This window comes from Acanthochromis polyacanthus, chromosome 10 (assembly GCF_021347895.1).
Source record: "Acanthochromis polyacanthus isolate Apoly-LR-REF ecotype Palm Island chromosome 10, KAUST_Apoly_ChrSc, whole genome shotgun sequence".
NCBI classification, from domain to species: Eukaryota; Metazoa; Chordata; class Actinopteri; family Pomacentridae; genus Acanthochromis; species Acanthochromis polyacanthus.
Genome location: NC_067122.1, coordinates 8,320,572 through 8,337,446, shown reverse-complemented (window position 1 = coordinate 8,337,446; position 16,875 = coordinate 8,320,572). Strand labels below are relative to the sequence as shown.

Sequence of the window (16,875 nt, the reverse complement as noted above, 5' to 3'; positions counted from 1 at the left end):
TTGTTGTTTTGTGAATCTGTTATGGTTCTGTTATCTTTGGGTTTTTTAGGCTGACAGACATTTTGAAGACCAATCAATTACAGAAAAATAATTACAGATTAACTGATAATGAAAATAATCATTATTGCAGTTCTGATGATGGCATTTTTTTTCCAAATTAATTAGCACGCATATCCTTTGCAATTTTTGAAATTGAGATTTTGAATGGAAATTGTGAAGATTGTTGTCATGGTGCATTGTGTATAGCACAGCTGTTCTGTTAAAGCATGTCAAGTTGATTTTTTACTCTTAAAATTAGAAAACACTGATGACAGAAGGAGCACAGTGTATAAAGACCTGCACTTCTCACCACGTATTCTGACGGGAAGAAAACCTGCAGGATTTCAGTTTCTTAGTGGGGTGGTAGACTGGATTTTTACTAATGTTGCAGAGGTAGAAAAGATCTGAGACAAAAGAACCTCTAAGCTGGAGAGCTGAAGCTTTTGGTGTGAATGTGCTGCTGTTAAAGATGGTTTGTTGTGTCAAAGATGGATTTAAAACCCTCGATGAGGAAACTCCTGTGAAATTACATTTAAATTTTAGGCAAATTAACTAACAGTAGCCTATTAGCAAAACACACTGTTAATACATTTATAATCAGAAGTTAAAAGGGGGGAAGGAAAGGCAGTTTGGTCCATGATTGCATACTATAAAATACTGCCAAGCATTCAGGAATCTGTATCTTGCATGCCTTCACAGTGCATCCGTAATGTAATGGGAAATGGAAGCCTCGCACACTGTATCATCCATTCTTCTCCTTGAAGCCAGCTAACACAGAGGAGATAGAAACCAGACAAAGCCTGAGGGCTATAAAACACTGAAGACACTTTCTCCCGCCATGACTCCTCCTCCAGTTTTCATCATGCAGACTGTTCATTGTCTCTTTAGGCTTCTGCAGAAAGTTTGCTCTGCAGAAGTTGTCCATCTTAATAATTCAGTTTAATACCAAACTAAGTCTTGGATTCTTATTATTCAGAGAAATCGGTGAAAATACTCTTTCCTTTCCTTTGCAGAGTCACTTATGTGAGGAATATTCATGCTCAGTGTGTTTATATGAAGCGACGTATCCTGGATGAAGTGGACTGTTTTTTCAGGAAAATCTTTAATCTCGGGATGCGTTGGAATATTTGACTCTACCTCTATGTACTGGACGATTTATTTGACAGGTGCTAAAAGGAAAAAATCTGTCTCAATCTAAGAATAAAGGATCTGGGTATTTGTTGGAGGCTGAATAGCTCCTGAAGCCAGCCCAGCGGTCAGGACGCAGTGAATCGATCCGTTTCAGGACAATCCAATAGTTTCTGTAAATCTATACTGTGTCTGTTGCATTGAGAGTCTAGATTCATAAATATCGCACATTCAGACGGACCACTGCTGCTCAATAACATATATTTAGTAGTGACTTAATTCAGTTTTCACAATTACCAAAGCTCTACTAAAATATTGTCAGTGCTTTGTGTTTGGTTCTTGTACAGTCTCAGAAAAGGGTTTTTTAGTTTTTCATGAGGCTGGACATGAATGAATAGTTTGCTCTGTATTGTGAACATTTTACATGTTTCTTTTTTGAAGCCAGACCAAAGCAGTTAAAGTCAAATCAATAGGCCGTACACTGAATAATCTACTTGCTTAGAAGGATTTATATAATATAGAAGGGGTCACACATTAAAATAGAAAATATTCGCTCTTGAATATTTAGTCAATTTTTCTCTTTTGAGCATCTGATGAGATTCTGCCTCCTCCTCAGAGCTTTTTTATTGAAAAAAAAATGTTAATTGTAATTACTGAACCTGAAGCAGATGACCTTGTTAAGCGGTTTCTTTGCTGTTATGCCATTCTTACAGTATGACATGCTTCAATTTGGACCCTGTTCTCTGTAAAGTTCCATTTCTATTACCTTGAATTTAATATTTTGTGTTTATTTTTGTTAAATGTCCAGTTTAATATCTAATATTTGGCACATCTGCTGTCTGTACCACTGTTGCAGTTTACGACACATAATAATACAATTTGTTGATAGAAAAAATACACTGTATTATTCATTTTTGGGGGCTCAGCTTAGCATAAAGTTGTGAGGAAGCTAGCCAAAATAAACACACTGCATCTCATTTGTGTAATCTGTAGCAAAATTTGTGGTTTAGGAATTGAAGAATTATGCACACAGTCAGGATATTCAAAGCAAAAATGCCAAATTATTCCTGTGAGATTTGAAAAATATGGTTCTGCAATGACTCATTGATTAGTTGCCAATTATTAAATTAGTTGTCAACGTTTTGGTCCAAATGTTCACCCTTTTTTCTGCATTTTTTAGTCCGAATAACTAATTGATTAATTGCCAAAACAATAGACTAAATAATGAACAATGAAATAATTAGTTGCAGTTCTAATTCTCATATCTGTGCTGAAGCTGATCCATCAAATCAGCACTAAAGGCAGAAAATTACATGCAGCGCACAAACCTGATTCATACTTGTAGCAGCAGCTCATCATTAAAAACACTATATGGCTGTAGTTAGAGCCTAAAAGCTGTACCGTTACTTGTAGTACCTGACGTATTAGTAGCATCACTGTAGTCTGGGATCTTGTAATAGTGGCTTTATTTTACTCAGCCACCCTCCTCTGTCCTTCTATTGGCTGTTAGCACACTGTCTTCTCTGCGCATCATTTTATGTTTGGTCTCCGTCTATATTTAGCAGCTCCATCTTCTCTTGTGTCTCCCCGCAGCGATCGGCCGGACGCTGATCCCCCGTTATTTCAGCACGGTGTTTGAGGGAGGGGTCACCGAGCTCCACTACATCCTCAAACACTCCAAGGAGTCTTTCCACAACTCCTGCATCACCCTGGACTGTGATCAGTGCACCATGGTCACCCAGCACGGGAAGCCAATGTTTACAAAGGTAACACCTGACCCCTGAGCTTCTCCCACCATGAATAATTGATCACAGGATATGATAATGGTCCGTGCAAAGTGTTTAACTGGTTGAAGATCAAATCCATTTACACCCTTTGATTCTTTTTTTTTTCAAGCCTGTCTTTCATTTTCTCCCTGGGTTTTGAAGTCCGACCTGGTGCAAGACTGCAGGACATTTTAGTTAACTTTAAAGGCTAAATGCACATTTTTGAGTTAGTAAGTTATTTGTATTTTATTGTATAATCAATTCTATCGTGCCATTAACCTTTCCAAAGCAAATCCAGCAGTTCTGTCTTCTTTTAAGGGGCTGTGTTGAAACTAAAATGTGGTCTTTGGGGGTATAACAACAAAACATAAGCAAAGCTCTAAGATTCTTCACACAAAAAGTGCAGTTCTGCTCATATTATGTATTTTGTTAAATTTTTGCATTAGACATGCTGTATGTTGTCTCCCTGGCCAAATATCTGCACCAAGCAGTGTGGTTAGATTTTAGAACTCATGCAGAGAAATGTCACATATTTACCCTCTCCACTTATCAGCATTTTGGCCCTTTCCTAGACCTCAAAATCCACTGGCATTTCTCATTTTAAAGATGTCGACTGATTCTCGAGCCCGCAGGTACTCCAAAGGCAATGCTGGGGGGACATGAATAAGGTCTTTGAAGAGTTCGGTTTAGTTTGCGGCATAAGTGACGCACAGACAGAAGCGAGAAAAGCAGAGGAAACACAAATTGCACAGGTGAAATAATCCAAACCTGACACCGAGGTCTTCTGAAAGCACTAAAGTTGAGCTCATCTGCTTTTGTCTTTGGAGAGAGAATCCCCCTGTGAGCTGGAGTGAATATCTGCTTCACCACAGTCTGATCCAGATGGCTCGCTGACTCTTAGTGTTCTTCTGCTGACTGTCTAAATGAATCTGAGGCCAGATACCTTGTCAGCGCAGAGCAGCCGAGCTAAAGGGATTCCATGTTCCCTGTACCATGAACCCTGAGCTGAAGCACCAGACCGGATTGTTCTGACATTAAACAGCTATACGCCCTCTTGTTTTCAGGACTTGACAGTATGCACTCACTCTTGGGTTTGTGTGTATGCGTGTGTGTGTGTGTGTGTGTAGCGTGCAGAGTCCAAAATTGACTTTTTGCCTGACCTGCCAAGGGCTGTGAGACTAAAAAGTGAATTAAAAACATCACAGGAAGAAAAATAAAAAATCCATTTTAGTAGCAGGTAATTTTGTACGTTATTGAGATCTAAATCTTATTCTCTCTAAAAAAGTAAACAAAATATGCCAATGGGCTGTGATTATTTTTTAGTGTTCACTACAAATAAGCCTAATTCTCAAATTTCTTCTTATCGAGTGCAATTTGTTTTGATATTCAATATTGGTTCTTGAGTTGAATAGAGAAAATTCCTCGAAAACATTAAATTATTATGCTCAGCTGGCAGTTTTCTTCTGCCATTTAAGATTTTTAAAGCAGAGATTGAACAATCTTACACAGATGTTTTAGTGGCAGTTAATTTAAAATGTAGCAAATTGTGAAGCAAATGCAGATACCAATATTTAAGCCTGTGGGGCCACTGTTTTCATTTTATTTGTGCCTCAAATCTTCTACCATATAAATAATTGTATAATTCAACACTGTGACATGCAAGCAAGTAATTGATAGAATTTGTTTTAGTTATTTGAATATTTGTGTTGGTATAAGGACATGTGATGTTGTAAATGGCTTAACAGTAAAATGGAATTGAAATTTATTACATTTTATTCAGTTTTCAGCACAAAAGAAGACATGTAGATGAGTTTGGGTTCATTTGGTTTGTTACCTCAGTATAATTTAAATGCTTTAAAATCTAAAAATGCAACATCAGGAGTTCCACCTGTTCCATTAACAGGGAACCTACAAATACATTTTAGATAAATATCCCTTAATTGTCTATCATAGAGTTGTGATTTGGTTGTGTTCTATAGGTCATCCAGGCTCTCTGATAGATAAAATCACCGAGATCGGTGTATCTGCAATAAGGTAGCACTGACTGATATATCTTTTGGGGTCTACTTTGCTTTGCTATTAACAAAAAACACATTAAATCACAGTGAATCAGACGTTTGAGCTTCAGCATCAAGTAGACTCTTCCAATTGAAACAGAATACATGGATCAGGCATTAATACTAGAGTGTTTTAAATTCAGTCCTTCAGATTTGATTGGGCTGCTTCAAACTGGACTGGTTTCCACCTACACCTTCCTCAGGCACCTCAAGAAAGAAATTAATAAGTTAGACCTCAACAAATTATGTGGATCTCTGATACATAACATCACTGTAGCTATTCACACACACACACACACACACACACACACACACACACAAAGCCTAATTTCGTATAGACTATTGTTACAATTAACAAAAAAAGAGTGTTACAGAGTTTTTTGTTACAATTAACAAAAAACAGGTATAATCAACTAGCAGTTTGCCAAGTCATAAAAAACAGCAGTTTTATGGTGATTCTGTAAAATCACAGGGTAAAAAGTAGATAGAATAAAATCCAACTATTAATACTAACAAATACTTAAGTCATCGTGTATGAAACCCAGTGAAATCATAAAATTCTCTTAGTTGTTGCCATTTGATGTCTTACTGGCCGTTGGAATGAATGAATGAATGAATGAATTCATTATTGCACTGGTCTAGTACAATAATGAATACTTTAACATCCTAAACCTTCTGCTTGATTGCAACACCTCAAATTCTGCATTCACTGGATAACCGCCAAGTGCAGTTTTACATGATAAACAGCTAATCGCTCCAAATCACACAGGATTGGATGAAATTATGTGTGTACTCCTGAGTTCATCAGACACTTCTTATTGTTTTATAGGAAGAGAATGAAGAGAGCATAGAAAATAACTCACACAATAACACAAGAGTTAGAATACGTATTTTTTTCAGTATTTAATGTTAATGTCTGAAACCCGTCTGTAGTCTGTATGTTCACATTTATCATATGATCATACACGCTACTTGTTATGACACATGACTTTCATACAATCGAGACAACCTGCTATAATTTCTCATATTTTAATAGGAATTTTTCAGAAGTATGTTTATTTCTACATGAAAAGTTTGTGTACAGGGTAGAGCAGGGCCTTTGGTTCGCGGTCAAATCTTACTTTGTTCTCTCGGATGCAGCAGGTGTTTACTGTGGGTGAGTCTATGTTTACGTTAGAGTATATTTACATGCAGGACTGCCTACATGTGAGTTTGCATCTGGGGGTACTTGAGGTCATGTCAGTGTTTCTGTATATTTGAAGCGAAGGTGATTTTGTATTCATGCAGTCTTTGGTTGGGTGGGGGGTTGGGCATGTGTATGTGTGTACAGGCGTAGGTCGAGGCGGCTGTTTGTATTATCATATTAGTAAATGAGTATGAAGCAGTCCCAATAACACACACAGGAAATGTCTTTTTATGTAGTTGTTCTTTGGTTTTTGTAAACAAGGCCTCTCGAAAGGAATAAAACCAACCCAAAGAGGAAAAAAAAAAACATAATATATTACAAGTGTCCGATATTAACCGTACATAACGGGAACAGAGCGGCCCAGGCCCGGTCAACAAAAAGCTAAATTTGATGCTCGCAGCGCTGCTCTCTTTTCATCTTCACCTAAATTGGATGAGAAGAATTAATTCATTAGAAAAAAAAATTCCAATAACTGAGCGTGTTCTCCCTGAGCTCCCAGCAGCAGCAGCGAGCCTGCAGCTCTGGAGGCCCGAATCTCAATCAGCTCTGCCTCGCCTCGCTTTCCTCAACCACCACCACCACCGCCGCCACCCTCCTCCTCCTCCTCCTCCTCCTCCTTCCCTCGTCCTCCCCCACTACCTCCCCACACCCCCCTCTCCTCCTCTCTTTCCCTCATCCTCCTCCCCGACTTGCCGACTCGCTCATTCTCCCCTCGCTCTCTACTCCACACGCTCTCTCTCTCAGCTCCCCCCTCCAACCTCACCACCACCACCCTCCTACCCCTACACCCTCAACACACACACGCACAGACACACACACACACACACACACACACACACACACACACACACACACACACACACCAGCATCCTTCATCCCTAGAGAAATCATCCCCAGCTCCCAACTCGCTCTCTTGCTCTCCCTCTTTCTCTCTCTCTGCCTGTATCTGTCTCTTCCTTACCCCGTCTCTACCTCTCGACTGTCTCTCAAAATTTCTAATTCTGACCATATTTAAAGAATAATTCTGAATGCTGAAAACTTGCGATGTCGTATTTTGGAGCTTTGGCCATCATCCCGATCAGTAATGACAACAACACTGTAGTCGCTGAGTTAATTGGTGAGATGTGGGAATACTTTAACGCCGCCGAAATCAAATCAGAAATGGCAAGAAACAGTTTGACGGTCAGAAAAATTTAAAAAAATAAATAAAGCGATAATAGAAAATGAGGATAAATAGCATGCAACAAATGTCCCTGATTGAACTTGAATTGGTGACACAGTGTTTCATGGTTGGATCTTAAACCCCTCTGGGATTCCTCCTGTCTCAGAATTGGTCTTTTTGGGGGATGACTATGCACAGCAGTAAGCATAATGCTGCAGACAGTAAAGGAAATGGGTCTGTGTTATCTTATTTGACAGAAACCTATGCATTTTCCTCTTATTACTTTCAATTCTATTAATGAAATTGTTTGCTTGAGTGATTGAAATTCCAATTAGCAGAACTGGTTAAAAATATCTTGATTTCTTTTTCATTCTCTGTTTTCATCTTTCTGTCATTGGTGACTTTGCTGTAGACGTTTAAAACCTCTTTGGGAGTGGCGCCAAAAATTCCTGTCTGCAGGAAAAACCCTAGCCTTAGTCCTCTAGTATGAATCCAGCAGGTATTAAACAAACTCCCAGGTTAGCCAAAGATGTTTGGAAAAACAAAACAAAGGTCAGTTGTACAGTTATTAAAGAAACTGTTTGCACACAAGTTCCTAGGTTCACCTGTCTTTGTCTTAGTGTAAAGGTAAAGGAAGAGTACACTTCACCTGTCCAGTGGGGCATTAGAACATTTTCTGCTAGATTTGATTATAGCCCCAAATAAGATGGTTTAGATATCTGGTACTTAACATTTTTCACACAGGGAATGTCTTCATATAGATGTTTTTCGACAGTAACCGTCCATCGTTTGCTCTGACAGTCACGGTTTCTGGATGTGCATCTGGAGAACTCATGTTGTACAAAGCATTTAAATTCACAATCAAAACTGGAAAACATGAGCTGTTATGTCGCTCATCTGAGACATAACTGTATTTTTAATGTAATGTTTTTCATGATAATTGCTTATTTCTTACACTTTGATGTGTTTGAAAGCAAGGAGCCCATAAGCACAATCAGTCCATTTATAGTTAAAAAAAAAAAAAGAGTCTGCGTTAAGTTATTCAACCAAAGGCTATGTATCGTACTGTTAATTCTGACAATGTAATAAACAAGAATCTATTTTATGACTTCTTAAATACAACCCCACTTAACAAAACTGGTTAAGTCTTCTTTTTTCCTTCTTTTCCTTTTTTTCCTCAACCCTTATCATATTGTTACTGTCAAGAAGTGTCTTTGGGTGGGGCCAGCAAAAAATTCTTGTATGCAAGAAGACGCCCGGTGTTTCATTTAAATGTGAAACCTTGTAAAAACTGCTCATGTTCAGTGACTGCAGCAGTAAAATTACATTGATAAGATACTGTTGAATAATTAAACACTGATTTAGTGGTGAAAATCAAACAGGCTGCAAATGTTGAAGTGGCTCAGTGCAGTTTAACATGTATGCATGTACACATTATGTGAATATGCCATCTCTCTTCCTCTATCTTTGTGTCATTGCTAAAATGACCGGGAGCTATACATGCTAACTAATGAGCGGGATGCTAAGAGTGAGCGGTGTTCTCCAGGTGCTGGTGGACAATCTGTGCAGACCTCACAGGTTGGCGAGGTGTTGACAAGGTGACAAAGGGTGCCAATTTGACCAAAATCTCCCAGCCTTCCACTGGTATTTTAGCACCTATATTCGCTACCCAGCAGGCCTTGCTTTCCCCGACCACTGTGTGTTAGCTCGGAGCGCTTAGAGAGCACAGCCCTTGTTACCGGTGCCCAGCTGGGGGCTTCTGCATGCTGAGAGGCGAGCAAAGAGCAAAAGGCGAGTTCGTGACACAGTGATCTCAGCTCAAGTGAATTTAATTCCCTGAATGGATTTTTTTTCTTTTTGGGTGAGAAATTGACTTGATGTGTTATCAGCAATATGTGCTTTGCTTAGAAATATGATCAGAAGTTTCAATCATATTGTTGTTGTAATTGTAAATATTGTGTTTATGTTAACAATGCAGTAATTTCCCTTTATTAATTATTAGTATAATGCTGTGCTAAACAGCAGAGCAAGGGGATAAAAGTTATTGATGCAATTATTATGTGATGTACAGCACCCAAAACTTCATTTGGTGAATATGAATAAGATCAGAGTTAGCTATCAACAAAAGCTGCTGACATTGCTTTAAGTCTGTAACTTAATATGGCTGTTTATCAGTAAGTACAGAGAAGCTTGGCGTTGTTTTACCCCTACTGTATCATTGTGTGTTATGATTACTTCATGATATGAGACCTAGACTGAGTGCTTTCCTCTATTTTTTAACCCTTTTCTTATAGCGTTATATTATTTGTTGTTCTTTTGTGTTGCCTTTTCCCTCTCTCTGTCACCTCAGTGTTCATTGTGTTGAATTCACTATGACGTGTTGATTTTTTCTTTAGCTTTCTTTCACCTGTGTACATGTCTGACAGGCATGCCTGAAATTATGTACATTTTCGCCTTTGTTGGCAGAAAACAGTAGAGACAGTCAGGAAACATTGGAAGAGAGAGGAGATATCGCAACAGAGGCTGCGGTCAAACTGGCAGCACTGCAGTTGCCTCCTAATAGAAAAGCCACTGAGACACCCCAATGACATACTGTTCTTAGGTTTCAAAAAAACTCTGCAGCAAACACTTACATCGTATTTATCCTAAATAAACATCTTATATCGATTTGAAATTTCATTTCAGCTCTTAAATTAGGGCCACAGTTGAATGATGAACGTCACGTTGAGGGAAGCTGTTCATCTTGAAGCTCATTGTAATATATTTGGCTTGAGGCTGCAGCTGATTATCATTTTCATTATCAATTAATTGATCAATCATATAGTCTTTAAAATTCCAGTCCAAAATATTCAAGTTACTTGAAAACTAATAAGCTCAGCAGCTCAACAGCTTCAACCAGTCATAGTTGAAAAATTTCCATAAGTAGTATCTTAAATGACGGATGATTTATTGATCAATCATTTCAGCTGCCAACTCAACTTCTATGAAAATATGTTTTATCATTTTGACATAAACGTTATTAACTATATATTCTACGGCTTCAGTATGAGGATTACTAATACCGACATGCTGAGTTACAGTGTTTTAAAACATGTCAGCACCTTGCTGCTATAATCGAGTATTTTTAGTCAGCCCTCGTTCTGTTTATATTCACCATCAGTAGTTCTGAATGCTCATAATAATCGATTTAATGACCTTCAGCTCCTCTGTTGTTAATTGATTGTCAGGTTAGGGTACAGTATTGAATAGTGTCTCAGCAGCAGGACGCTGTTATTCTTTCTTGCTCTTTTGAGCCGGAGATCCCCTGATCTCAGCCCCGTTGTGTGGAAGATTTATGACCCTGCTCTTAAATCAATGGGGACTCACAGTGAGGGGCTGTACCGTTTAATGGACCACTTTTTAATTCAAGGGGATTTTCCTTCTTTTAGTTTTCATAAGGGAACACTATTTAACTTTTAAAAATGGTTACAGCCATTGTGAGGAATTGTAGATTTTAACCAATTGACTTTCACTACGGAGAAATAAATAGCCTTATATGATTGAATCTGTTCTGGAGTCTGAAAAAACGCTGCCTTGGCTGCATTTGTGGTTAATATAGTGTCTCTGCACCAGCGCGACTAAGACAAATTCCTGCACATTTATTGCACTTGGCAATTAAAGTGATTCTTATTCTGGTTCTGATTTAGCTGTTAACCAATTTATTTATCAGTTACAGAGAAGCAGAAAGCTTGCTGAGAAAAATAACAGCAATAGTGGAGGAATTGCTAAGGACACAGTTGGCACTATGGAAAGAGGAATCAATAGTGCATTGTTGTTTCACTGTAGGCTACAGCACCTGGAAAGCATCAGAAGACTCTGGCTCACTAGTAAACACAATTCAAGTTATTTCACTGCTGGTGGGTAAATAACATAAATCTAAAAGCACACTTTCTGGAATGATGTAAAGAATTGCTTGTTTCTCCTCATACATGCCTAAATATTTGGCCTTTTAATAGGTTTCAGGAGCCTCGAGGGCACAAAACTCATACACTACATAATGACAATGATGCATTTCATTTCAACGGAGGGAGGAAAAAAAGACCAAAGTTAAAGTTTTAAAAAAAAAAAACATTTTAGAGGAATTTGAGCGGTAGTGGATTAATTACAACACTCCTACTTAAAATTCAACATGGACAGAGTCCTGGGCTCAGTAATATTTAATCTAAACTGTATAAACTCTGACTATATGCAAATGGTTTAATATTTTTAATTGTAACCATACTCTCTTCTGAAACATAGTGAATGTTTGTAGTTTTAAAGCTTCTTAAATGATCTCGCTGTTCTGTACATATACTAGCACATCTCCAAAATGTCAACTAGCTAAGAAAAACAATGTGACTGTGCATTTTCCAGGTGATCTGGTGGGTTTTTATAAATGTTTTTTGGAGTAATGTCTCACCTCATAAAAGGGTAATTCAGTTTATCTTAGAAATTAAACACTTTCCAGAGACATAGTTTCCTCTACAGCCACAGTTTTAGTCTTTAGTAAGGCATGGTGTTGATTTTTTTGGTGTTACAAGTCATGATCCATCCTTCTGTTCACTCTGAACCTAGAGGTCAGCGATTGGACAAACTGCTGTTGGAATTAGACTAAATATGTAAAATAAATACGACAAAGGCCATTTTCATTGTCCATTAAACACCACAGATTATTTCGGAACATCGCTTTAGTCTTATCCACACTTATCCAGCTCAGACAAGCCCATTATCAGACCACGCACATCCCTTAAACATGTTTACACGCAAAACCACTGTATCAGCACTGCATTGTGTCACTGCATGTCTGTTTTATAACCACAAGTCATCATTTTCTAAGATATTGAGGGGAATTGCACAGTAACACAGAGTCAGGGCAAAAGGTAAGAGATATTTGAGTAAAATAAGCAAAAATACAGTTGCAGCATGTCAGTAAATAATACACAGTAGGAGAAAAATACAGTAGAGTGCAACTCCAGCAACAATGAGATATAAATATAAGTAATAAATACAGTATACACGATAATATGTTCAAGTGTTTCATGTTGTGTGTCTGCACAATGCATGTAGTACAATTTCCAATGCAAAACTATACAACAGACTGTATAGTAGTAATAAAATGATGGGTAACATTTGAAAGAAACTGAAGAACTTACTGGGTTTTTTATAATAGAAAAACAGTCGAAGCAATATGAGATGGTGCAGTACAGAGTCATACTATTACCAATAACAGAGAGCAATAGAGGAACAGAAATATATGTTTTGAGGACAATGTGCAGTTGTGTTAATGTATTGTGTTTTTTATGTCCATTTTCAATTGTTGCATATGCGTTTTTTTATTTGTTCCAATCAGAGATGCTCTAATAGCAAGTGTTACCATATTTTTTTGTAATACGAGGTAAAACTAAACTTTCGCTATATGTACATATTGTAATGTCAGTTGGTTGAACAACTCCGGAAACGCAACGGCGCACAAAGAGTGGGAACATTATAAAGTATCCACTTTTTCAGTCAAGACAGCAGAGCAACGACTCTGCATTCTGGGGGGGCGGGGTTGGAGCAGTTTAGTTCTATTTATTCTTTTTTTTTTTTTTTTTAACTGTGAGTGTTGGCACGTGACCAACAGAGGTGGGTGGGTGGAAGGTGAGGGGATGTGGGGGTGGAGGGTGAGGGCTGTGGTGGGGGTGGGATGGAGGGTGGGGGTGCAGTATGGCCGCTAGCCTCTTTCTTGTTGATCCTCAGGAGACCATCTGCGCTGGGGGCATTGATTAGAGTGTGTCTGGTGGGATTACATCTTTGCTGTTGCCATGCCAACTAATCAGCTGATTTTTTTCCCCTCTCTCTGTCTGTCTCTCCATTTCTCTCTCTCTCTCTCTCTCTCTCTCTCTCTCTCCTCTCTTTGCCTGGTTGTCACAGCAACGAAATACGGGAGAAGCGCAAGGGCCCCGGCAAGCACTGAATTCAGCTAAAGGGGCGAAAAAATGTTTTTCCCCTCTCTCTCTCTCTCTCTCCCTCGCTCTCTCTCTCTCTCTCTCTCTCTCTCTCTCTCTCTCTCTTTCGCTCTCTCTCTCCTCCTAATTGGCAACTCTCTCTGACCTGAAGTTCTTTTGTCTCTGGTGTAAACACACCCCTCTCCAGATTACATTTATTTTCACATTTTAGAAATAGCTGGATGGTTTAGAGGCCCAAGGACAGATGCTCTGAATGAAGGAAGCGAGCAGAGTAAATATTGGGAGCATAATAGCTCGCTCGATGCTACAAAGTCCTTGAACGAATTCCAAAAATGAGACAAAACACTTCCAGCGTTTTTTATCAAAAATCATGCCTGGCCAATAAACACTGATTTCTTTTTTGTCAGTGTCCAAATCAGTTGACGGTTGCCTGCCTGCCAGCTGGTTAAAGATTACCGAAAGAGGTATTGGAGAAATGTAAAGTGACAATGACTTTGTGATCTTTGTCCAGGTTTGTACAGAGGGTCGTTTGATACTGGAGTTTGCCTTTGATGATCTGATGAGGATCAAGACGTGGCACTTTACCATCCGGCAGTACCGAGAGCTCATCCCCCGCAGTATCCTGGCCATGCACGTGAGTGTGACATCATTAACACGCGACCAAAAGCCCACATCTGCCCATGTTAGGTGTCACTTTTTGAATACTAACGAGGGTCTCTGCACCCTGCTAAGACACTTTTTAGAAGCTATTCACGAGCATATGAAATTTAAACGCCAACAAAGCAGTTTGGAGGGATTTTTGCAAACCAATTTATTTGCAGACATCAAAGGCCACCGAGGATAAAAAAGGGCCCTTGTCTGAAAAAGGAGAGAGAGAGAGAGAAAAAAAACAAGGTCGAATGAATAATCTGCTTAATTCCACTAAGTGTAACACACATTTAGTCACTGGAGCTGTGGAGTGTAGTTGGAGCGAGCAGAAGGTCTTCTGTTTTCAAATGAATATGAACTGAAACTGTACAATGCAGCACTGCGGTTAGGGGGAAAAAAATGCTGTATTTCATAAATAATCGAAGCCATAGTATACGTATATTCACTCTGGCCTCAACGCTATACAATGGTGCTTTCATATGTTTCATAAGAGCTCAGGGGTTGCAAAACTCTCTTTCTCTCTGCACAACTTTGTGTACATGCAATGGCAGTTTTACATCGACGTGGCACGTATAAACAAGCACCCGGGTCACTTTTATCTGCAAGTAAAGATGGAAATTTTACAAGATAAAGTTGAGGTAACACTTCACATGACCTGATCTGAATACTGCTGCGGTAAAGTAAAGAGTACAGCAGCAAGGTTAAGTTGACAAAGAGACACTAAAGGTTGCTGTAATAATTTTCTCAAGTGTAAAGAAAATAAAATCAGTTTAATAAACTATGAACCGCTTTGAATGAGATGCTTTTGTTTTGAAGGAGATTCTTCTCATGTCAGATAAGTCAGATAATTATTTTTTTTTCTGGTTTGTGCAAGTTTGAAGAAAACCTAGTAATAATTAGAGCAGCTGTCTCTCTGCTTATGTTTTCTACTTTGAACTGAATATCCAGCAAAGGGGTTTCTCGTTTTGTACATGTGCGCTGCCGGACTCCATAACAGGCAATATCATTTTCTACCTCATAAATGTGATATGTGATGTGGAAATAGTTGGACAATCTTGCATCCTGTCCACAATCGGTCATCATCAGTTGCAAAATTAATTTAGAAATCTACTAGTTAAGAATCCTTTGAGTGGCCAGACAACATTTTTTCTTTGTATCATTCAATTTTTTCATTTTCCTGCTGTTACTACACGATTATTATTATTATTGCACAAATGTCTTTTCATAATTGTCCTGTCATGTTTGGAAAGATTTTTTTGTGTCTGACGAAATATGTCAAAAGTCACCACAGATCGATGAAGTCAAACATGTTAAATATTCCATCCCTGAAAAAGGCTATAGTAAGAAAATTACAGTGGAGCTAATAATCTATGTTTTTCCTACATTGGTTTTCCTTTTCTTCATAGTGGTATGTAATGCAGTCACTATACATGCATTCCCTGCCCTCTGCTTGATGAGTGAAATGGGATTCATTCTTTGAACATTTTCTATTTACCCCCATGGACCTAAAGGTGTGTGTAAGAGGCAGCATTTACAGCCAGCCTCTTTTTTTTTTTTTTTGGCCAAATCTTCATATGAATTTCACTCACCAATAAATTGGCCCCTCAGGGTATTCACTCTAATTCCTGGAGAGTGGGATATTGTGGGGTATTGTGGGTCCTGGCCAGATCTTCAGTGATTTGTGTGCGAGTGTTAGTTCACTCTTTTGATCGCTGCCTGGACTAATGAAAGCGGATACGGACACATGGGAGTCAGAATAGGAAAGTTGAAACTGCAGAGTCTGGTACAGATGTAGCTGTTGTGAAGGCCCACTTTTTATTTGAAGTGAGCCGAACTACTGCTGCTATTTTTTATTCGTTTATTTTTACCGCCCCTCATGAGGAATTATTTGGAAGAGAAATGCCGTGTGTTCTCAATAAATATACTTTTTTCGAAGTTTACAAAGAATGAACCTCCAATTAATGTTACCCACTGCCGACTGACTCATCAAATTGAACAAATATCCCAAATATTTACATTTGTAGATACAGGACTAACATTATTAATTAATATTGTGGTGTATAAACTTTCTTATTAACAGAAACAGCAGCATCTAAGTCAGTGCTAAATTAGGCAATGCAAACCTAAATCTTTTGCACATCATGAGAACAAATAATAAGTGCAAACAATAAAGCACTTGAATGAACTGGCTTGATTTTTATGTCCATTAAAGTACTTATGAATTAAGTAGTGTTCCATAATATCTCAAATGAAGACAGATAATGAAATAGTGGTCGGCACTCATACAATGACTGTGCTGCAGTTTTTCTTCACATCTCCCCCTCATGTACAGTTCAAAGAGAATTTCAGCCTCAAAACAGACCTAATTTCAAATGTCAGTTTAGTGCCTCTGTCAAAATGAGCGAAAAATCAGCACAGTTCAACTCTTCAGTTCCTGCAACGCCCACTAGATGCTCGCTTCAGAAACTCATCTGTCAATAACACTGTCAAGTTTTGTGCTCTTATTTGTATTCATATGTTCTTCTTAATAATGGTTAAGAAGGACTTCTTCTATTACAGAAGTCACTCAGGACTTGTTCCTCTAAAATGCCATCATCGTCAGTCCTTTAAGTGACCTGCTGCTGATATCCTGTTTGTTTTACGTTTAGTTTTAGCTTTAATATCCTAAAAAGCAGAGCTGGAGGTATCCTTTACTGAAGGGAAAATAACAATGAATGAAATACTCAGGCACTACATTCATAACCATACTGAGGTTAAAGGAAAGACATATGTGCAGAAATATGCACTTAGAGTACTAAATGTACACCAATTATCAAGGGTTAGAGTTTGTGTGATTAAAGTAACTTACTACTTGTAAAATAAGTATAGTGAGGTAAAAAGTGCAGTAATGAACTAGTAAGGATTTGCAGTGGAATATGACTCT

At 38.4% G+C, this 16,875-nt stretch overlaps 1 protein-coding gene across 5 annotated transcripts in view; it reads left to right on the top strand.

Moving 5' to 3' along the window:
• The window catches only part of ldb2a (LIM domain binding 2a), a 102,119-nt gene that overhangs the window by 66,089 nt on the left and 19,155 nt on the right, over nt 1-16,875 (top strand). For all 5 annotated transcript variants that reach the window (XM_022202157.2, XM_022202156.2, XM_051954640.1 and 2 more), the window contains exons 3-4: nt 2,761-2,933; nt 13,816-13,938. In XM_022202157.2, coding sequence (XP_022057849.1) covers nt 2,761-2,933; nt 13,816-13,938 — 296 coding nt within the window. The remainder of the gene's footprint in view (nt 1-2,760; nt 2,934-13,815; nt 13,939-16,875) is intronic.